Source organism: Cnephaeus nilssonii (assembly GCF_951640355.1).
Source record: "Cnephaeus nilssonii genome assembly, chromosome: 17".
NCBI classification, from domain to species: domain Eukaryota; kingdom Metazoa; phylum Chordata; class Mammalia; order Chiroptera; family Vespertilionidae; genus Cnephaeus; species Cnephaeus nilssonii.
The window spans coordinates 12,401,496-12,425,651 of NC_137088.1; the positions used below are offsets into that span (position 1 = coordinate 12,401,496).

The following is a 24,156-nucleotide window of genomic DNA, read 5'->3' on the forward strand; positions in this document are numbered from 1 at the left end:
AACTCTGGGCAGTCAAACCTGATAGAGTTAAAAACCTGTAGGATTATTATATGGCGCTGAGCCCTGCAGTCTGCCTCAAAAGCTCATAAGAGGAATTTGGCCTTTTGTTGTTATGCCAAAGAGTGGCTGGAAAGAAATAAGATTTTGTTGCAAATAGACTCTTTGTAAACTTTTAATATTTCAACACAGTTTATTATTTCAAACATGAATGAATATTTTTTAAAATGTATATAATTGATGATATAACTTTGGCCTTCTAGAGGTAAGCCTTCTGGGACACTCCAAATAGACATGTAACTACTGGTTTGGGGAGCTAGGGCACAACAGTAAGAAATTATGCTGAATACTGAATGGATGATCATTTCCATATCCTGGAATATTCTGTGATTGGGTAATATAAATCACTAAAAGAAAACAACTCTAATTTGTTGGCAAAAAGGCCAAAATTTTCTTCTGGGAGCAATGATAAGGGGGGGGAAGTCTATAAGGAGAAAAAGTCAATTACAAGGGACAAAAGATTGAGCATTTAGCAACAATATAGGCAGTAATTAGCGGACACTAAGATTGAAAATCTTAGCCTTCTTGAAGAGGGCTCATTTACCCATTTGGGCGCAAGACCTTGGGCCCAGTTGCAACCTAGCCTCAAACATGACGTTGCTAATGAACTTGAATCTTCAAGAAAAGGTTTACAGCATTGTAGAATGTATAGTTGATGTTCTTGACAGCTGTTATGACCAACCTGTAGCTGTCATGAAAATTTACCTGAGCCTGGCTGATGTGGCTCAGTGGTTGAACATCAGCTTATGAACCAGGAGGTCATGGTTTGATTCCTGGTTGGGGCACATGCTTGGGTTGTGGGCTTGATCCCCAGTGGGGGGCGTGCTGGAGGCAGCAGATCAGTGATTCTTTCTCATCTATTAAAAAAAAAGAAAAAATTTACCTGAAATGACTAGATTGTGTAAAGGTTCTAAATAAACCATTTTATGAGCTGCATTTATTATTTAGTTTGATATTATGTTTTCATGAAGTATATTAATTTTGTTAATACCAAATGGTATAAATTGTGTTTGCCCCTTCACTGAACTATTGAAGATCTTGAAATTTTAAAGGGCTCCCTTAAAGAAAAGGGTAAATGTCTTCAAATAGTTGATACCTATCCCGAAATTTTAAGAGATGTTACCAATTTCTTCACCTCTTTTAAACTTTGTATAATATAAACTTACTTTTTTATAAATAAAATAGCTTATTTAAGTCTAACTTGCTTCTGAGAACACAGCATCTTCAAGTGGATATAAAAATTTGGCCATTGTTTTATTTTGAAGCATTTGGATTTTCAATTTCTAATTGTTTTACTAAAATTTTTCATTTTAGTTTTAATGAAGACATTTTACATTTTTACTGTTGGATTATTTTACTTTTGAGGGTTTGTGATTTTCTTTAGCTTTGGGAAATCTGTTGTTGTTTTTTTTAATATAAGTTTCTCCCCTTCATTAGCTTTAGTCTCTCCTTAGGGAATTGTTATTGCTGTTGAAGCTCCTGGGTTGATTCACTGCGTCCTTTTTGTTTGTCTTCTAACGTTTTACATCTTTCTCTTTTACTCTGTATTCTGGGAGATTTCCTTGACTCTCATCCAGCCCTCCTATTAAATTTTAATTTTGCCAAAAAAAGTTCAAATAGTTCCAAGAACTTTGTTTTTCCTTTCCTGATGGCTCCATTTTTACAGAATTGTGTGTACGTGTATGCGCACATGTGTAAGCATGCACATACACACCTGTATGTAAAATACTGAGCTCACTGAATTGGGAGTGGGAAGAGCTTAATGATGAAATCATTCTATAGATTTTTCATTTGTTCCTTGCTAGTCATTCCTGTACTTTCTGGCTTAGAAATTATTACTTCTGTCATTCTCCAAGGTAGATCAGTCTCTCTGCTGTTTGAGTGGGCTTCTGAGAATTCTAAGTTGCAGTTTTGCTGTGGTGTTATTCTTCAAAAGCCTTGTATCCTTTTTATTTGCATTTTATAAGAATTGTTGCTATCTTTTAGGTGCTGATTTCACATACTCTCTGCCTCACCTCATTTTCTTTGCTCTTATGGTTTTACTTATCATTTTATTGGAGTTCCATTGCAGGATTTTAAGGAAGAGAGTAAAGTTATTAAAATTATATTTTTAGGAGAATTTTCAAACATAACCAGAAATAGAAAATATTGTGATAAACCTGCATTACCAGCCATTATCCAGCTTCAACAAATTATCAATACATAGACAATTTTTATTCATTAGTATTCCTACCTATCTTCCCCAGCCCTACTATCTTGCTGGACTGGGATGTGTGTGTATGTGTGTGCACGTGCATATTTCCTTAATTGTTTCATAAATATCTTTTTACATTTTAAATTTGCATTCAAACAAGGTTTACCATTGCAGCTGGTTGATATATCTTTTTTTTTTTTTTTTTTTTTTTAATTTCAGGGAGGAAGGGAGAGGGAGAGAGAAAAACATAACTGATGAGAGAAAATCATTGATTGGCTTCTTCTTGCACGCCCCCTACTGGGGATCGAGCCCACAAGTCGGGCATGTGCCCTTGATCGCAATCGAACCTGGAACCCTTCAGTCCGCATGTCGGCGCTCTGTCTACTGAGCCAAACCAGCTAGGGCTTGATATACCTCTTAGGGCTCTATTTAAAGCATTTGTCTGTCTTTTTCTCCTTTCGCCATTTATTAAAGAAGAAAACACCTGTATGATAAAATCTAGTATGGATATATTAGATTTTGTTCATTACATTGCCATGTGGTTTCATGTTGCTTGTTTTTTTAAAATGTTTTTATATCCCTTGTATTTTCTGAAAATTGAAAATTCTGATAATGTCTTGATCAGAATCAGGTCTGATTTTTTTTGCGGGGGGAGGTCTTGTTTTTCCTTTTGTTTGTTGTTGTTGTTAATCCTCACCCGAGGATATTTTTCCCATTGATTTTTATTTTTTTAAATACTTTTGATTTCAGAGAGAGAGAGAGAAAGTAACATCAATGATGAGAGATAATCATTGATTGGCTGCCTCTTGCATGCTCCCTATTGGGGATCGAGCCCACAACCTGGGAATCGAACTGTGTGACCTCCTGGTTCATAGGTCAATGCTCAAACACTGAGCCAGGCCAACCAGGCTCCATCAGTTTTTAGAGAGAGTGGAAGGGAGGGAGAGAGAGAGATACTTGCCTCCCGAACGTGCACCAACCGGTGTCAGGTTTGGAACCTGAAACCCAGGTACAGGCCCTTGACTGGGAATCAAACCCGTCACCCTCCGGTCCTTGGGCCAACTCTCTAATAACTGAGTACATCAGCCAGGATGGTTTTTCTTTTTTTCCTTTTGATATAGATTTTTGTATTTGGTAAAATATATTGTTTGTCAGAAGGCATACACTGTCTGATTGTCTTTTTGTTGTTGTATTAATATTGAATAGGTGTTACCAGCCTCATATAAAGTTTCCTATCAGTCTTTCACTGAATGGTTTCAGCAGCCATTGGTCCAAATTATTTTTTTTGGAAGATTGCATCATCTGTGTTGTGGTTTCGGAAGGTCAAGAATAGAACCAAGGAGACCAGTTAAGAAGTTGTAGCAATATAGGCAGAGATAATATTGGTCTGGCTTTAGACTACAAGTGACAGAGGAAGTAAAGAAAAATAGCTGTATATAACTTGGAGTTATATACAATAAGAGCTGCTGATAGACGATCCATGTAGGGCAGAGGAGAGAACTTGGAATGAAGCTTTCAGGTTGTAAGCTTGAGTTGATATCATTTACTGGCGTAGGGGAAGACAGGAAGAATGGGTTTGGAGATGTGTTGGTGTTAGGTTACCTATGTCAAATTCTCTAATTTGAGATATTCTTAGGGGAGACTTCTACTGGGCAGTTGAATATATAGACCTGAAAATGAGAGATGGTTTAGGCTAGAGACATTTTAAAATTGTCAGCATGTAGAGATATTTTAAACTGTTGAGAATTGATGAAGCCATTTAGAAAGTGTGCAGCCAGAAGAAAAGGAGGATATTCAACATTTAATGGTTGGGTAAAAGAGGAAGAGACTGAGCAAGAAGGACGTGTGAGTTCAGAAGAAAGCCAAGAATATCCTAACGTAAAAACATAGTGGGGAGTGCAAACAACTAAAATTTGTTTAAGTTTTCTGAAATACATGCTATTTAATAGCTTATAGAGATTACTAGAGGCCCAGTGCATGACATTTGTACACTGGGGAGGTGTGTGTGTGGGGTCCCTCAGCCTGGCCTGCGCCCTCTCGCAGTCCAGGATGCCTTGTGGGATGTCCACCTCCTGTGTTGAGCGTCTGCCTCCTGGTGGTCAGTGCATGTCATAGTAACCGGTTGTTCCACCGTTCGGTCAATTTGCATATTAGGGTTTTATTATATAGGCTTGTTTCCTAGTATCAGTTGCTAATTTAGCTGTTAGATATAACCATGATCATTGTTGGATATGCAAGAGTGTGAAACAGTTCAGAAATCCAAAGTCCTATTGCTTGGTGTTTTAATTAGAATAAGGAAGGATATAGTTTCAATTGAAAAGAGGAACTTTGGTATAAGAAACTACTTACTATGAAACAGTCTATTTTGTGCATGAAAGTCAGTCATGTTGTGGGTTCTTCTTACTGAAATGGCTGGTTGGTTCACTGAGGATAATCACACAAAATGAATTTTTTTAAAGAGACATGGTATAAAGTTTTTGGCTTGCTCTTTGTTTTCCATTTAAGATGGAGCAGCTTTTCATATTTTATATGAATTCAGAACCAAAAATGTTATGTTTTGGGATACATGTACCTATAAAAGTGAAGTGGAAAGTTTGAATAGCCATTTAAATACGTATATGGCTTTTCTTTGAAGGGAAAAAGGAAAAAAGGAAGGGACTTGATTATGGTAATATGCATTTATAATCTTTCCTTTTTAAAAAAAATCCTCACCCAAGAATAGGTTTTTATTGATTTTAGAGAAAGAGAAAGGGGGAGGGGGAAGGAAGGAGGGAGAGAGAGAGAAAGAAAGAAAGAGAGAGAGAGAGAGAGAAACATTGATTGGTTGCCTCCCATACAGCCCAGACCGGGGATGGAACAGGCAACCTTTTGATATGTGGGATGGCACTCCAAACAACTGAGCCACCTGGCCAGGGCAATTCATACTTTCTTATCTGAAATCTTGAACACAACTTATATTTTGGAATTCAGAATATGTTAGATATTAGAAAAATAATACAGTTATACACCATATATTTTATAACAACCCGAGCTGGGTTTGGGGCTGACCTTATAATCAAGCACATTAATATTTTTCCACAGTAGGGGAAATAAAGACAATAAATGGGCTAATGTCAGTTCACATTATGTTTTGCCATACACTGAGTTCAAATCAGTTCAGATTTTGCTGCCAGATAAATTTAAAAGACAAAAGACTTTTAGAGCTTTTTTGGCTTTTAGGCATGCTGATAGGGAATCATGGGCCTATAGGAGCTCAGTGCTTACTGAGGGCAGTTTTCCTGTGTAATATGAAGGCAGCATAAGATAAAGCCTTAGCCTATTTGGGCTTGTTTTTCTCCTCCCTCTCTTTGCTTGTCCTCCTCTCCCTTCTCTTACTCCCTTTATCCCTCTTTCCTCCTCCATTTCCCCCTCCTCTCTTTCTGTTTCTTCCTTCTCTTCCTTGCCTTCTCCTCCTTTTCCTCTTGCCCACTTATTCCTCCATCATCTCCTTTATTTCCATCTCCCTCTCCCTTCTATCACCATTTCTTTTTCCTCCCCATCCTCTCTCCCTCCTCCTCCATCATCTCCTCCTATATTTGTTTCTCTGCCACCATTTCCATCTCTTTTTCCTCTTATCAGGACCTCTGCTCCTTCTTCTCTCCTTTTTCATCTCCATCATACACATAACCACTAGAGCCTGCTCACATTATTAGTTTGTATATGTTCATCTTGTTCTGTTTCTGCACCGAACCACAGTATTGTCTTTTTGAAACATTGGACTAAGAACAGAGGTATCAACATAATTGTAATTTATAGGTTGCTTTCTATATTTGACCCTTTATATTTGTTTATTCAGTAAATATGAAAGCTCCTACTATATGAATCCTAGATGATTTTTTGTGTGATTTATCTTGAAGTTCATTAATGAGCCCTTGAGCTGTGTCTAATCTGTTGTGTCTCCCCATTGAGTTTAAATTTCAGTTATTTTTATTTCTAGAAGTTTTTTAAAATCTTGGTTGTTTTTAAAAATCAATGTCACTTTTTAAAATAATTTCCTCATCTCTGAAGTTATTTTCAAGCCTGCGTGGTAAAAGGTTCCAAGTATAGATATTTTAGAGTCTGTGCTTGATAATTCTAGGATTTAAAGTGGATCTGTTCCTATTGTCTATTTCTTTCTATTTATTCTTGCTCCTGGTGTCTTGTTTCATCTCATGCTAAGTGACCTTTGGAAAATTACTTTGAAAATAACATGAGGCCATAGACTTTCTTCTAGGAAAATTTTGCATTTGCTTTGGCTGTTGCTTGGGAGTACTACAAGTGTGAGCCTACCAAGTTTAAAGGCTTTAGTGTCTCGACTGCGTAAGCATTTGACCTAAATGAAGTACTCCATTTGATTTACTTCTCTATGGCCCTCTTGAGAAAAGTTTGAAAAGATTAAAAGACTAGAAGAAGTTAAGGTCTTGCCCTAGGTGGTTTGGCCCAGTGTTTAGAGCTTCGGCCTGTGGACTGAAGGGTCCAGGGTTTGATTCCTGTCAAGGGCACATGCCCAGGTTGCCGGCTCAATCCCAGTGGGGGGTGTGCAGGAGGCAGCCAATTAGTGATTCTCTCTCATCATTGATGTTTCTATCTCTCCCTCTCCCTTCATCTCTGAAATCAATAAAAATATATATTTTAAAAAAAGTTTAAGTCTTACCTGTGGTTCACTTTAACCTTGAGGATACAGTTAATCCTTGAACAACTGTACAACCCCACCAAATACAGTTGAAATTGTGCATATAACCTCTGTCTGACTCCCCCAAAATTTAACTACTCTCTGTAATTACCCCTGTGGGTACCAAAATCAGATGCTGAATTCCCCTATATAAAATGGTATAGTCAGTGCATACAGTAGCCCTCCACATCTGTGGATTCCCAACTGGAGGTCTAAACAGTACAGGTATTTATTTTAAAAACCCGCATATCAGTACACAGTTCAAACCTGAGTTCAAGGGCAACTATATACTCATTTGGTATAAGAGCTTTTGGTGGGAAGACTCTTCTGTTCAAGTTTGCATCTTTATGTGAGTTTTGAATTTTGTTCCCTTTGCCCCACAGGCCTTTGGAATAGAAGTTCAAATATAGTGGTTTTATTCTTATATTTCTTAGTATTTTAGCAGGTATTTTTATTGTTTATCAGGAGATATTTTTAAAATGTTTATAGTTTGTTTGTCTTTGGAGTTTTGTTTCAAATAACCTAGTAAAGCTTTTACTGGAGATCGGAAGTCTCCCTACTGTGAAATGTGTTCTTCTGAGCATTGTTCCACATGCTGGAGACATGGCAGTTGGCAAAATAGAAGTTCTCACCCTAATAGACAATACATTTCAGTGAGAGGAGGGAAATAATGACCAAAGTAAGTAAAATATATAAATGGTAAGTACTAGGGAGAGAAATAAAGGATGGAAGTGTAGGGGTAGAACATTAGTGTCAGAATTTTGGGAGGCTTACAATTTTATCATCTGGAGAAACCTCTTTGAGAAAGTAATTGATTAGTAAAGATTTGAAGGAAGTGAGTTTGAAGGAGTAAACAGTGTGGCTAAGAGGCAGAAGGGTATTCTAGGCAAAGGGATCATGTATAGAGACCCTGATGTGAGTCACAGCAAGGACATTGGTGAAGTTGGATTGGAGAGAAAGCTGGATATTGAGTAGAAGATGAGGTTAGAGAGACCTGAGATCTTGTATATCTTGGAGTCCTGGTAGGCCTTTCATGGAGTCATAGGAGGATTTTGAGAAGCAATGTGACATGACTTTGTTCAACTCACAGCACATTATGCTGAGAGTAATCCTGGGGATAATGATGGTAGGCAGGAACAAGAGTTAGCTATGACAGTTATCCCAGGATTGTTGTAGGTAATGAGGTTATAGCATAAACAAGAAAGAGTTCTGTCCACTTTCAGTACAACTTCTAGTTCACTCATAAAAGTATTTCAGGACGTGAGAAGTGCTAGGAAAAAATATAACTGATTTGTTCTGATAGTTTATAGTTATTAAGAAAATACCCTATCTAATAAAGAGGGAATATGCTAATTGCCCATCATGCCCTCACAAGATGGCGGCACCCGCAGCCAATAAAGAGGGAATATGCTAATTGACTGTCTCACCCTCACAAGATGGCGGCACCAAGTCCCCTCAGCCCTGCTTCATCCAGCCAGAGTACCCCAGTCCTCTCAGCCCTGCCTCATCCAGCCTCAGTCCCCCAGTCCCCTCAGCCCCGCCTCATCCAGCCTCAGTCCCCCAGTCCCCTTAGCTCCGCCTCATCCAGCCTCAGTCCCCTTAGCCCCGCCTCATCCAGTCTCAGTCCCCCAGTCCTCTCAGCCCCGCCTCATCCAGCCTCAGTCCCCCAGTCCCCTCAGCCTTGCAGGGGACGGCAGTTGGGGATGATCATGCTGGCAGGGGAGCAGTTAGACGTCAATCAGGCTGGCAGGGGAGCGGTTAGGGGGCTATCAGGCTGGCAGGCAGAGTGGTTAGGGGCAATCAGGCAGGCAGGCAGGCGAGTGGTTAGGAGCCAGCAGTCCTGGATTGTGAGAGGGATGTCTGACTAAACCGGCAGTCGGACATCTCCCGAGGGGTCCCAGATTGGAGATGGTGCAGGCTGGGCTGAGGGACACCACCACCACCACCACCACATGAATTTCGTGCACCGGGCCTCTAGTTTTTAATAAAAGGTATATATTCTTGTATGCCTGAACCCTACCTCAAAAATAACAGATTTATTTTAGTATATAGATTATAAAAATAATTTAAATAAGTTCCTGAGATTTAATATAGACTTGGTATTTCTTTTAATACATTAAAAGATAATGTCATAAAAAGAAAATATTTTTAAGCCTAGAATATTTATAACCTCTAAATAATTTGCAAACTTTTTAATTGGGGGCTTGTGATGATATAGCTATACAAATTTTCTTAGCTTATAGACTAAAAAGATAGAACTTTATTGGAAGTGGGTAAAACTTTATTGCCCTCTATGGTTATAGATTTGCCTATTTATTTATTTTTAGTTCTTCATTTTTTTTCTTTATGTATTTGAAGCTGTGTACTGGTTCATAAAAATTTAGGGTTCTGGATTTACTCCTTTATCATTATTAAAAGTCTCTCTTTATCTCTAGTAATGCTTCTTCAAGCTGCTTGTTTGAAGTTAGTTTAGCTATACCAGCTTTTTTTTGGTTGGTGTTTGCCATGGTCTGTCTCTACCATTTTACTTTTATTTTAATGTGACCTTATATGTAAAATATATTTTATTTAAGCAACCTGTTTTAAAAATTATGTCTTGGTCTTTTACTGGGAATATTTAGTTAATTTACATTTAAGTAGTTATTGCATACCTGGTTTTATTTTTGCCACTTTATCTTTTATTTTATCTACTGATTTTAGCTTTTTTGTCTCCTTTCCTGCTTCTTAACTATTCAATTTTTAAAAATTATTTTAGTTTTTTATTAGTTTATTTACTCTTATTTTAGTGGTTGCTTTAGAGTAGGGATTGGCAAACTATTTCTTGCAGGCTAAATCCAGTTGCCCTCCTGTTTTATACGTACAATTTTATTGAAACACAGCCACACCTATTTGCTTACATATCGTGTATCACTACTTTTGCACTACAGTGGTGTAATTGAGTAGTTGCACAGAGACACTACATCACCATATATATAGATATATATAAACCAAATATATATATATATTTGGTTTGTAAAGCCTAAAACATTTATTATCTGGCCTTTTATAGACTAAGTTTGCCAACTCCTTCTGTAGGACAGTGATCCTTAAATTTGCTCATGCTTACATCACTATCACTAGGAGGTCTTGTTAATATTGCTGGGCCCCTATTTCCAGAGTTTCTGATTCAGAAGATTTGGGTTAGGGTCCAAGAATTTCATTTCTAATAGATTGCCAGGTAATGCTCAGCTACTGGTCCTGGACCCCACTTTGAGTACCACTGCTCTAGAGGTTACAGTATACATATTTGAATTCATCTCAAACTGGCAACAACTCAAATGTCCATCAATAGTAGAATGGATATTAATCAATTGCGGTACATTTATATACTAGGAAACTATAAGTAATGAAATGAATCTTCCAAACATTATATTGAGTGAAAAGAAGCCAGGTACCAGAGTACCTATTGTGTGATTCCTTTTACATCAAGTTCACAGATGGGTAAAACAAACTATGGTGTTAAAAGTCAAGACCAGTTTACTTCGGTGGGAACTGGTGAATTTAGGAGGTTCAGTGAGGGTGCTCACAGGATGCTGATAATGATATATTCTGGAGACTGGTTACATTGGAATGTTCATTTTGTGAAAATTCATTGAGCTGCATAGTTATGATTTGTATACTTTTCTCGGCCTTATTTTGATAAGTTAAAAACTAATTTCTCAGTAGTTTGAGAATGTTAAGAGTTAAATTTTTTTAAATAGAGACATTTACTCTTTTAAATTCTTGTGTGTTTGTAGGCACAGAGCACTGTTTCCATGGGAACCTCTGGCTACTTTGTTTCAATACTCATCTTTCCTTAGATTTGTGTGTCTACTGTCTCTCTTGGTTACATTTTTTTACATGGGCAAAAAATAAAGTGTATTTGGAATTGTATTAGTGTTTTTAACACAGCAGTCTACATAGAGCACAGGTTTTAAGTGATCCACACTGACTACCTTATAGTATTATGCTAAGAAAGAAAAATACATTGTTTAACCAGAACAGGGGTGGGGAATCTTTTTTCTGCCAAGAGTCATTAGGATATTTATAACGTCATTCGCTTAATATAATTCACTTAATATAAATTTATGTTTCTATGAAAAAAGCTCCTAGATTTATTGAATTTTGAGTCCCACTTGCAGTTGCCTTGTCAGGGCCAGATCAAATGATTGCAGGCCTTATATGGCCTGCGGGCCGGACCTTCCCTACCTGAACTAGAAGGTACTTTTTTCCTACAAGTTGTGCTATTTAAGGAAAACACTTGCTGAAATGGAATGTGGCTTTATATTAGGGTGTCTATTTGACTCTCTTGTTTTTAATTAAACAATTTTTTAACATGTGTTTGGTGTATTTCCTTTAAATATATATTTAAGATTGTAGGGATGATTATTTCTCCTTGATTTGGTTATTTGCATAGGTAAGGGAAGCAGATTGAAAGGGAAAGATTCTGGTATATTGATCTGAAGCCTGTGGTAAAGCTGCCTCTTTGCCTCGCCCATCTTGTTTGTCCTGGTTGGATTGTGCAGGGTCCTAGAGAAAACCAACTTCTCCGACGAATAAAATGCATATATCTTGTGGGGGTGGGGTGGAAGTGGGGGTGTTTCATTTTATACACGGAGATGATACTAGTGTGGTCATTCATGAAGATTATAAAAGGAGCTTTATGGAATATTTTTGAATCATTTATGAGAACAAATTGTTCAGTTTGGTTTCTGTGACCTAAATAAACAGCAAATTGTTAGATTACAGAGTTAATTAGGTACACTAATGAGCACTGTGATATTCTATGGTTTAATGATGCAGTAATAAGCACACCAACAGAATGAATATTGCATAAAATCTTATTTTCTATTTGTATAAATATTCAAGTAAGCTAAATAAGAGAATACAAATTTAGGTTTATAAACCTGTAGTATTGAATGCCTTTGAAATTTTGATAAAGAATAAGGATTGCAGCTGCAAAGAGATTTTTAAAATACATGGAGAATTTTTACCTTTCATCTGGCAGTAGCTGCCATAAGATGATGTCACCTTATAGCTGATTGGCTGTTACAGTACCTAGTGCAGGGAAGAGAAAGAAAAATGCCGGCACAAACCTCAGTGGTGGTTCTGTGGTTGTTTCTATCTATTTTTGATAGAATCTTTGATTAGTCTCAAATCTACTGCATTTGGCCATGTGAACCATTAGGAGCATCCTAGGGTGAGGAAAATTAAGAGCTTTCAGAGGAATGAGGCGACTGATTTGCAAACGGATCTGTGATTGTAAGTTGCAGAATCTGGGTGTAAGGATTAAGGCAGGGTGTGCTTGAAGATACACTATGGGAGGAGCTGGCAGAAAATGCTTATTAGTAGCAAAAAAAGGAAAACTGCCTTTTCTATCTTTAGAGTTAATATATTTGGTTTTATGTTTTGACTTTATAGATATAGGTAGTAAATACGGTAGTACTGCAACCTGATTTTAAATTACACTTGGTTATTTTATATAGTGTTAGCCATTATATAAATGCTTATTCAAAGGAGCTTTATTTTGTATTATATATCTCACAAAGTTATGATTTTATATATAGCTTTATTTGTTTTTTAAGCCTTATGGAAAATGGAGCAAAGCTTAGATCTCTTAAGATACATTTTGCTAATGCTTTGTACAGATAAAAGCTTTGATGATGAAGAATCAGTGGATGGAAATAGGCCATCATCAGCTGCTTCAGCCTTCAAGGTTCCTGCACCTAAAACATCCGGAAATCCTGTCAACAGTGCAAGGAAGCCTGGTTCAGCAGGTGGCCCTAAAGTTGGAGGTAATGTAAATCCATTTCAAATCTGATGTGCCCTTGATATGGCCACACATACTTAGAACTTCAGAGGAATATGTTTATTCATGACTGCAGCACGATTGCAGATATGGAGTCTTTTGCAACACACAGAAGAATGTGCTGCCTTTTCAAAATGTTTAAAATGTTGTATATTGTATGTGAATTAGTATTTTCTTGAACATATTTATTTTTCAGATGCCATTTTTAAAGGGAGATATTTAAGGGAGTTTTTTCTTTTTTCTTTATTTTAAGGAGGAAGCATGCTTTTCAGAATTTGACTATTAATTTTCAGGTGCTATAGTTGATAGAGAAATACCGATTTATTTGATGTTTTTATGCTTTCATCAAGGTAGTGAATTTTAAATTCTCCAACATTGGAAAAATGGTTAAAAATGCTGGATATGGAATCATTTGTCACAAAAGGAAATGGGTGGTGGTCAAGTAAAATTGCCTCAAAAATTGTTTCTGAATTAGATAATAATAAATAGTAAAAAACAGATTTTATGCAGTTGTGTTGCACATAGTACATTCTTAGATTATATTAGAACTGTTTCTAGCATATTTTTTATTTTAATTTTTTAAAATGTGTATATTTTTCATATACTTATTAGAAAGCTCTGAGTACTTTTCAGGTGCTAATTTCTGCCATGTTTTTCTGATGGGATGAATCCTGTACAAATAAGGGTAAATGTTTAATATCGACAGTTTCTTTTTCTCTCTTTTTTTTTGTTAATAAATTTGTGTTTAAATTTTAGAAAGAGATCTTTTTTAAATTAATGATAACTGGTGAGGAAATCATAGTGTTTAGGATTTCCCCCCCTCTTTTTGTCTATCATTCATTTATTAAAAACAAAAAGGAAAACTGTGTATTTTGACCGATTCTGTAAGTTGTGTTCTCTTGATCTTTGTATATAACCACATATTATTTTCCAAGTCTCATTATATTCTAAATATAGGAAAACTATCATAAATACTTCATTTTAACTATCTTTAACTAATGTATCATATCTTTAACTAATGTATCACTAGCAAGAAAGATGGTATGGTATATGTATACATATACTTATATATGTAGGAATAAATATATACATATATCTACTTATATATTTATATGCATATGAATAAATATGTGAAATAGAAATGTCTTACTGATTTCTCTGAATATTTTGAGTAATTTACACTTCAGTGTTTTATTTTCTCTTTGCAATTATAGGAGTGCATTTTCATCCAAATGTTAGTTATATTCTATTATATATTGTTTATTATACATTCTTATCTCTGATAAAAAGTGTATGACATTCTATGGTTTGTTCTTGGTAACAAGGCTACCTTTAGTTATCACAAGGGGATTATTTTTTCCCTTGATTTGAGTTTTAGATTTCTAATCTATGATATTATCATAGTTATTTCATGAATCTGTCTTATTTGACTTAGAATGGATAATATTTGAAATGCATGGTGATAATATTTTATATTGTTGTGATTCTGAGCCATTGGTTTATAATTAGCTCTGTTTTTCATGTTTTACTTTCTTTTCTTAGATGAAAATTGAGATTGTGATTTAACTACCAAAGGTCACTTAATTCTGATATTACTCAACTTGATAAAATCAGATATTCTTTTTAAAGAAACAAGAGACTTTCTTAATGCTAGACCAACCCCACCCCCACTCCACCCTTGTTTGGTTTATAGTCCTACCAGATGAAAATATTAGCTAATTTCCATGACTGTAGCCATCAGTCAATCACCATACTACATTAATCACAGATTTCTAGGCAGTGGCCCTTTTGGTAAAAATAAGGGAGAAACCTTCATTCCTTTTTCATCCACCTGCTTCTGCTTTGGGCAATAGTAGATTCATTCTATACTGTATTTGTTTTGTATGTTTGTTTTGTTTGTCCAGCTCATTTAGGTTCACTGCCCGTTTTCTATCTAAGAAAAGAGCTATTAGCCAAAGGACATTGATGTTCCTTCAGAAATTAATATCACTCTTGGCTGTCCATCCTTCTTTGAAAACTTAACTTTAGATTTTCTGTTCTTGGCAGAGGCTCATTGATTTTTAAATTAGTTGTAGAAAGTTTTCTTAGAGTTTAGAACCTTTGAGTTATAAGGGACATTGGGAGTCACATAGCTCATTTTACTATTCAAGAATAACAATTCCTTTCAAAATACTCCTCATAGATGATTATTCAGCATCCGATTAAAGTAATAATGTACTCATGAATTAAAATTTGGAACAGAAAGTACCTGTAAGACCACTACATGTAGAAATAATCAACTGATAAATTATGATGTACTTTCTTCCAATTACTTTTATAATTACTTTTCCAATTATTTTTATACTAGAGGCCCGGTGCACGAAATTCGTGCACGGAGGGGGGTTGTCCCTCAGCCCAGCCTGTACCCTCTCCAATATGGGACCCCTTGAGGGATGTCCGACTGCCCGTTTAGGCCCGATCCCTGGGATCGGGCCTAAACGGGCAGTCGGACATCCCTTTCACAATCCAGGACTGCTGGCTCCCAATTGCTGGCTCCCAACTGCCTGCCTGCCTTCCTGATTGCCCCTAACCACTTCTGCCTGCCAGCCTGATCACCCCCTAACCACTCTGCTGCCAGTCTGTTTGCCCCCAACTTCCCTCCTCTGCCGGCCTGGTCACCCCCAACTGCCCTCTCCTGCAGGGTTGATCACCTCCAACTGCCCTCCCATTCAGGCTTGGTCCCTCTCAACTGCCCTCCCTTGCAGGCCGGGTGCCTCCCAACTGCCCTCTCCTGCTGGCCATCTTGTGGTGGCCATCTTGTGTCCACATGGGGGCAGGATCTTTGACCACATGGGGGCAGATATATTGTGTGTTGCAGTGATGATCAATCTGCATATTACTCTTTTATTAGATAGGATAGAGGCCTGGTACAGGGGTGGGGGCCAGCTGGTTTGCCCTGAAGGGTGTCCCGGATCAGGTGGGGGTTACCTTGGGGTGTGGGGCGGCCTGAGCGAGGGGCCTGTGGTGGTTTGCAGGCCGGCCACGCCCCCTGGCAACCCAAGAGGAGGCCCTGGTATCTGGAATTTATTTTCCTTCTACAATTGAAACTTTGTAGCCTGGAGCGGAGCCAAGCCTGGGGCTCCCTCTGAGGCCGGCAGCTATTTGTGTTGGGGTTATAATTGAAACTTTGTTGCCTTAAGCGGTGGGCCCGGCCAGGGTGTGCGGAAAGCTTTGCTTCCCCTGTTGCCGGCGGCAACCCTGGCCTGCTCTCTCAAGCTCCATTCTGCCGCCATTTGTTTGAATTTGTTTACCTTCTGTAATTGAAACTTTGTAGCTTGAGTGGAGGCTTAGGCCTGGCAAGGGCAGGCGGAAAGCTTGGCTTCCTCTGTTACCTAGGAAACCTTGCTCTCTGTGGCTGTAGCCATCTTGGTTTGGGTTAATTTGCATACTTGTTCTGATTGGGTGGTGGGCGTGGCTTGTGGGTGTGTCGGAGGTATGGTCAATTTGCATATTTGTCTATTATTAGATAGGATATGCAAATGTTTTCTTAGGAGGACAGAATTGGCATTACTTATTATCTAGTTTTGTATACTTTTTTTCTTCTATTTTATCTTGAGCATTTTCTCATTATCTTAAACTATTAATTGAACACTGTTCATGGCTAAATAGTATCTAGGTTGCTTTCAATATTTTCTGCTATTATAAACTGTACTATCATTCTTTTATGTTTATTTTTCACATATCTCCAATCATTTCCTTGGAATAAATTTCTAAAGTTTACTGAGTTAAAAGGTGCAGGGATTTCTCATTTCAGCCTGTGATAATGTCCTCCAGAAAGGTTATAAGCCCATTTCAATTCTTGATAAATTCTTTTTTTATGTTACATTAAAATCTGCCTCCTTGTAACTTGGGAGGGAAGATGAATTATTTGTTAACATGACTTTCAAATAGTTGAATGTTGCCCTCTCTCTCTTTATAACTATTATGTTTTCTAGACTATACATTTTCTTTATATATATATATATTTTTTTAAATATATATTTTATTGATTTTTTACAGAGAGGAAGGGAGAGAGATAGAGAGTTAGAAACAATGTCCCCACAACCAACGTACATGCGCTTGACCGGAATCGAACCTGGGACCTTTCAGTCCGCAGGCCGACGCTCCATCCACTGAACCAAACCTATTAGGGCTATATTTTTTTTATTAAGATATTACATATGTGTCCTTATCTCCCCATTGCCCCCCCCCACCCCCACTCGTGCCCTCACCCTCCTAGTGTCTGTGTCCATTGGTTATATGTATGCATACAAGTCCTTTGGTTGATCTCCCCTCCTTCCCCCCGCCTTCCCCTGCCTTCCCTCTGAGGTTTGACGGTCTGATCAATGATTCTCTGTCTCTGGATCTGTTTTTGTACATCAGTTTATGTTGTTCATTATATTCCACAAATGAGTGAGATCATGTGATACTTATCTTTCTCCAACTGACTTATTTTGCTTAGCATAATGCTCTCCAGGTCCATCCATGCTGTTGCAAATGGTAGGAGTTCCTTCCTTTTTACAGCAGCGTAGTATTCCATTGTGTAGATGTACCACAGTTTTTTAATCCACTCATCTGCTGATGGGCACTTGGGCTGTTTCCAAATCTTAGCTATGGTAAATTGTGCTGCTATGCACATAGGAGTGCATATATCCTTTCTGATGGTGTTTCTAGTTTCTTGGGATATATTCCTAGCAGTGGGATCACTGGGTTAAATGGGAGTTCCATTTTTAGTTTTTTGAGGAAACTCTATACTGATCTCCACAGTGGCTGCACCAGTCTGCATTCCCACCAGCAGTGCACGAGGGTTCCTTTTTCTCCGCATCCCAGCCAGCACTTGTCTGTTGATGATAGTCATTCTGACAGGGGTGAGATGGTACCTCATTGTGGTTTTATTTGCATCTCTCGGATGATTAGTGCCTTTGAAGATGTTTTCATATGTCTCTAGACCCATGGCCAGCAAACTGCGGCTCGCGAGCCACATGCGGCTCTTTGGCCCCTTAAGTGTGGCTCTTCCACAAAATACCACAGCCTGGGCGAATCTATTTTGAAGAAGTGGCGTTAGAATAAGTTTAAGTTTAAAAAATTTGGCTCTCAAAAGAAATTTCAATCATTGTACTGTTGATATTTGGCTCTGTTGACTAATGAGTTTGCCGACCACTGCTCTAGACTATACATTTTCTTTCTCAAAAATACGCATAGTATGATGGGGGTGGTGGTGAAGGTATATAATAGTGGTATAAGCCAGTGGTCAGCAAACTCATTAGTCAACAGAGCCAAATATCAACAGTACAACGATTGAAATTTCTTTTGAGAGCCAAATTTTTTAAACTTAAACTTCTTCTAATGCCACTTCTTCAAAATAGACTCACCCAGGCCGTGGTATTTTGTGGAAGAGCCGCACTCAAGGGGCCAAAGAGCCGCATGTGGCTCGAGAGCCGAGGTTTGCCGATCACTGGTATAAGCCAATCACAGTTCACCGAGTTTAACATAATTCTTTCAGATAAGATTACCAAAATAAAAATAAAATGAGCTTCTTCGGAATCCTGACTAAATCTACTTTTGAAGTTTTAGAGTTTAATTTACTTCTCCCAGAGATATATGTTAAGATTAGAGAGATGTATGCTATTTTTAGCAAAGTGTCTTATCCAATTAATTAAAACCAATAGAGCCGGTGTTTAATCTTTAGTGTGAGTTAGTGTTGCTTTGTTCTTTGGCTCAGTGTTCCAGCCTGTTGTCAAATTATAAATGTGTGTGGCCTTTAAGCCAAGGGAAATTATAAAGAGGTTCCATACCAATATACTATTGCCATAAAAACTCATGTTACCTTTGTGCTTTACTGATTAGAATAAGGATTAAGTGAATTCCCTTAAATTGTCCATTTTCTGAATAAGATTTATAATTTTATTATAGGAATTTAGGTAAACACATTCTCCCCACCCCCCACCCCACCCCCCTTTTTTTTTTTGGCTTAATGGCTTGGAATACAATTGCTGAAGATACCCAGTTGTTTAAAGTACTTATTTTTCTACAGATTTTAGGTAATAATTTTTTAAAAGTTAATGAATGTTCTTATGTATATATATATATATTTTTCATTAATACTTTATTATCCTGACTTTACTGATGAGCAAACTAAAGTTTGGAAAAGTTAAGTAGCTTGCACAGAGTCATGCATATAATAAGTGGGCAAAGCATGAAAATAACTGCTATTGGATTCTGTAGTTCTGAGATTATAATCTGCAGTAATGATCACTACCTTTCAACATCCATAAATCTGTCATTTTAAAGCTCAACTAGTATGATTACCAGAAAAATAGAACATTTGGAAATAAGCAAACCTGTAATTTTTCATTGTGAATATAAATACTTTTTAGTATGTTTTTGTTGAAATTGCCTTTTTAAAAGTTTATTTTCTGAGTTATAATATCGCCGTTACTGTACCAATTATTTTGGCTGCTTTTCTATTTAAAAAGTAAAGATTGAATTAGATGATGATAAATTGTCATTGTTTATAATTAGTACCACATTTTGAGGTTAGTGGTTTGTTATTGAGGCCTGTATATAACTATTGAGATACATCATTGACCAAATAATTGATTTTCAAAGTTCTGTCGTTCTCTCATTCAAGTGGATAGAATATTATCTCTCTCTTATTTCCATCTAATATCAAAGGCTATTTTGCACTTGATCTTAGCCAAAAGGCCGAGAAGCGATAAAGGCTATTTTGAAATGGTTTTAACTTTCAATTCTTATAATTAGGTAATTACCAACTTTTCAAATTCAGTAGTATTTAATGCATCTTTAGGATATTTTATATTTATTTTACTTCATTTATGTCTAACTTGGGTTTTAAGAATGTCCAAATATCTGTTTTCCTCAAATTATGCTGATCGTGTCCATTTTTTCTTATCATGCAAACAAAAAAGTTATGTTCTTTTTAAACAAATAAAGATTATGAGAATTGGTACATATCTAATAAAACAAACCTCACAGAATTTTTTGTTTAATCTGGGAATCCAAATTTTTAATTTGTAAACCTCAATTTTTGTTTTTGAACTTTATATAAAACCAAATAACTTCTGTTTGTGTTTTGTTTTATTCCTCTTTTCTTTTGCTAATGACAATGAAAGATACTAACCCCAGAAGATTTTAATCCTGAAGGGGTGGGGTCTTAAAAATGATCTCATCCTGATTCAGATAACGAGACTGAGCCTCATGGAGTTAAATGAGTATCCAAGATCAGACAGTTGTTAGCAGAGATGAAATGAGAACCCAGTGCTTGGCATGTATCATCTCTGGGCTATCCCCTAACAAATACTGCATGTGATACTTATTATTTTTATCCCAGATAGCAAAACAATAGGATTTACATTTGGAGTTTAGGGATTGGCCAGTCACCATTTTGTCTTAAATTACTGTGAATCCCATATCATTGGCTGTCCATCATAAGATGCCCTTAAAACTTTGATTTTTAAGGTAAATATGATTGGAGTTAGCAATAGATGTTGTTATTAATATAAGTCATTGTTACTTAACTTGCCTACTAGTTATAAGAATGCATGTTTTACTGTAGCTATTTTTATTGACCTCTATTCTGTTTTACTTCATGAGCAAAACTTAATGATAAAGAAATTTCATAGTGCAAGGTTTATTTTTTGAAACATTCAGAATGTTTAAGAGAAGTTACAAAAAATATAAACAACCAAATTCTGTGATTGAAATTAATAGGCAAACTGAAGACCCAGTCTCTTCTCAGATAAGTTGTGTGTTTTTTCCTATGGCTGTATAGAGCCTACTGTGTGCAAGGCTTCAGAGTAGGCATTGAGGACACCATATGGAATGTTCAAGGTTTTAAACTTTCAAAGATTATTACAAAATCTATCTATGCTTATTATTCCACCCACCAGCGTTAATAGTGTTTGCATTTTGATCCTTGCATACTTCATTTGAGTACATATTTTGACTGAGATTTAGGTGTTAGAAAATTATAGTCTCATACAGGAAGGCAAATTGATTCAAGGTTTGCCTTTGAAAAGAATGAAATATATCATTACTATAGATCGCACATGTGAGGAATTTCCCATTAGTTACATTCATTATACTTGATCTGTATAAAATAGAAGTTTGTAATAACTAATTCTAGCCTTATATTTATCACATACATTATAATATAGTTGAATTGCTAAGAAGTATTATTTCTATGATGGGTATGTTGTGAATTTAAACTAATTTTTTTCATTAACTCATCATTTTTCTTTTTTTTAAACCAATTTGTGTGTTTCCTACTAATGAAAAGAATTGGAATGAATAATTTGTTCTTTTTAAATACAAAAGACATGATCACTGTTAACAAGTCAAACAATAGAGAGATGTATGAAAAAAATCGTGAATGATATCTTGCCTCTCTAATTCCATTGTCTTGAGGTTACCAGTGATAAATTTGATACATATTCTTTCACATGTTACTGTGTTCATTTATGTAAGTATTGAGATTCGATTTTATTTTTGCTCACCTTAATCATACTAGTAAACATTCTGCAACTTGCTTTTTTTAAACAAAATAGCTCTTCACCCTTCAACATTAAGAATGAGAGTTATGCCGAGACCGGTTTGGCTCAGTGGATAGAGCGTCGGCCTGCGGTCTGAAGGGTCCCAGGTTCGATTCTGGTCAGGGGCATGTACCTTAGTTGCGGGCACATCCTCAGTAGGGGGTGAGCAGGAGGCAGCTGGTCGATGTTTCTCTCTCATTGATGTTTCTAACTCTCTATCCCTCTCCCTTCCTCTCTGTAAAAAATCAATAAAATATATTTAAAAAAAAAAAAAAAAGAATGAGAGTTATCACATCCTTTTAATAGGTGTACAGTATTCCATATTATTGATGTATCATAATTTAACCACTTCCTGTTAATATCATTCAGATTGTTTGCAACTTTAAATGCAAAAACAAAGACCCTGCTCTCCTGGAGTTTCTATTCTAGTGAGGCTCAGAACATTTAAATTTATTAATAGGAATTAGCATATCTTCTTCTATGACTTTCATGTTGTTATTATCTGCCCATTCTTTAGTTGGGCTGTTTTGTCTTCTCATCATTTGGTTACAGTTTTTATTTTACTTTTTTATTTTAATGTTATTTTTATATTTGAGAAAGAGACAGACAGACAGACACATCCATCAATCAGCTGCCTCCTACTAGGGATTGAGCCCGCAACCCGGGCATGCGCCCTGACCAGGAATGGAACCCATTATCTCTTGGTGCATGGAATGATGCTCAGTCAAGTGAGCCACATCAGCCAGAGCAAGATAGTGACTTTTTTGAAGAGTCTAGGCCAGTTGTCTTTCAGATTATTTCATGTTATGGATTTTTCTGATTTCTTTGTGATGTTTTTAACTTGTTCTTTTAGCCCTTTTATTTTCTGTAAATTTATTTTTAAACTATATACTTACCTCCTTTTAAATACTCTCTTCTATATTCAAATTTCCTTAAATGTCCTAAGAATATAACAAGTGATTTTGTGGGGTCAGGGGGAAAAAATTTACTCAGTTTCTTAGCTCAAAATGCCCTCTCCTGTTGGTATATTGAAATGCAGTTTCATTACTAAACTAGAGGCCCAGTGCATGGATTCATTCATTGGTGGGGTCCCTTGGCCTGGCCTGCGGGGATCAGGCCGAAACCAGCCTGGTGCATGGATTCGTCCAGGGCGTGTCTGGCCTGTCTCACCCACTCCCAATTGGCTGGACCCCAGCAGCAAGTTAACCTACTGGTTGGAGCGTCTGCCCCCTTGTGGTCAGTGTGCGTCATAGTGACTATTTGAACTGTCGGACACTTAGCATATTAGGCTTTTATTATATAGGATGATGCAGGGGCAGCTTTCTGCTTCTGCTTCTGTGATACCATTGTAGAACCTTTACCTTCTCTTTCTTTTTATATATAATTTTATTGACTTCAGAGAGGAAAGGAGAGGGAGGGAGAGATAGAAACATCAATGATGAGAGAGAATTATTGATTGGCTGTCTCCTTCATGCCCCCTATCGAGCCTGCAAGCCAGGCTTGTGCCCTGACTGGGAATTGAACCATGACCTCTTGGTTCAGAAGTTAATGCTCAACCACTGAGCTAAACCATCTGGGCTCATTAATGTTTATTATTTTTTCCCTAAAAGGTTTTCACTTTTTTAGTTTGGTTTGGCTTGTACCTCAAAAATATTTGTTATTATGGGACAGGCGTCCTCAAACTACGGCCTGTGGGCCACATGCGGGTGTTTTTGCCGTTTTGTTTTTTTACTTCAAAATAAGATATGTGCAGTGTGCATAGGAATTTGTTCATAGTATTTTTTTTTAATTATAAAACTTTATTGAAAGAAATTTTAAAAGACATAAGTAAATGGGCATACTACTTTCCTGGGTAGGCAGACAATATTACAAAGCTCTCAGTTTTCTCCAAACTCATCTATAGTTTCAATGCATTGTCCTTTTCTTTTTTTGAGGTATAAGTGACAAAGTTATATTAAGTTCAGTTGAACAACAAAATGAAGCTGCATAAGTAGAGCTTTATTGGAATACAGCCTTGCTTGTTCATTTGCATATTGTCTGTGGCTGCTCTGGCACTACAATGGCAGAATTGAGTAATTGCAACAGAAACCATATGACCCACAAGGCCTAAAATACTTACTATCTGGCCCTTTACAGAAAAATTTATCTCTGTTTTAGAGTGGTTAGCAACTGAGCAAAGCTCTTCCGTTCTGTTTTTGCCCATTTATATCTTTTAGTGTGATTGTTGACCCAGTTATGTTTCAAAGAGCTTTAGTCAAGTTGGAAGCCAACATTGCTCCCTCCTTCAGCCCTCTCTCTACTTGTGCTCCTGCTCTCAAATTTGCTTTTTTCTAAATACATCTCTTTTTGATATGTATACTCACTCTCCTTTTCTTGCTTTAATAGTTGACACTAGGGCCCATTACTCTTTATATCTCTCTTATGGCATCCATTCTCCCTGCTGGTGCTAAAAGTATTTTGTAGTTTTTTTAGGTGAATTTTTAAAGCTGTATGGGAATGGAATGATGATTGTGAGATGAAACAGTGATTTAACAGATTTTTCTCTTATGCAGGGATCCTTTTTTAACTTTTCTGGCCAGACAAAACCAAGGTGAGGGGAAATATTAGGCAAACTAGGATGGTAAAAAAGTTTACTGTAATGCATACAAGAGAGAAGCAAGGCTAGAATGAGGAGCTCATCATGTTCTCTGTTTTTACACTATTCACATACCCAGTACACTCCCATTGGCAGCAGCTCTGCTTATACAAAGTGATTCTCAAAAGATAGGAGTCAGGTAGATTGGGAGCAACTATTCAAACTATGCAAGTTCTTGCTAAA

The 24,156-nt window shown here is 36.9% G+C and overlaps 1 protein-coding gene across 2 annotated transcripts in view; it reads left to right on the forward strand.

Annotated features, from left to right (window-relative positions):
• Positions 1-24,156, forward strand: part of CLASP2 (cytoplasmic linker associated protein 2) — a 150,347-nt gene that overhangs the window by 35,587 nt on the left and 90,604 nt on the right. For both annotated transcript variants that reach the window (XM_079795624.1, XM_079795625.1), the window contains exon 8: positions 12,608-12,754. In XM_079795624.1, coding sequence (XP_079651750.1) covers positions 12,608-12,754 — 147 coding nt within the window. The remainder of the gene's footprint in view (positions 1-12,607; positions 12,755-24,156) is intronic.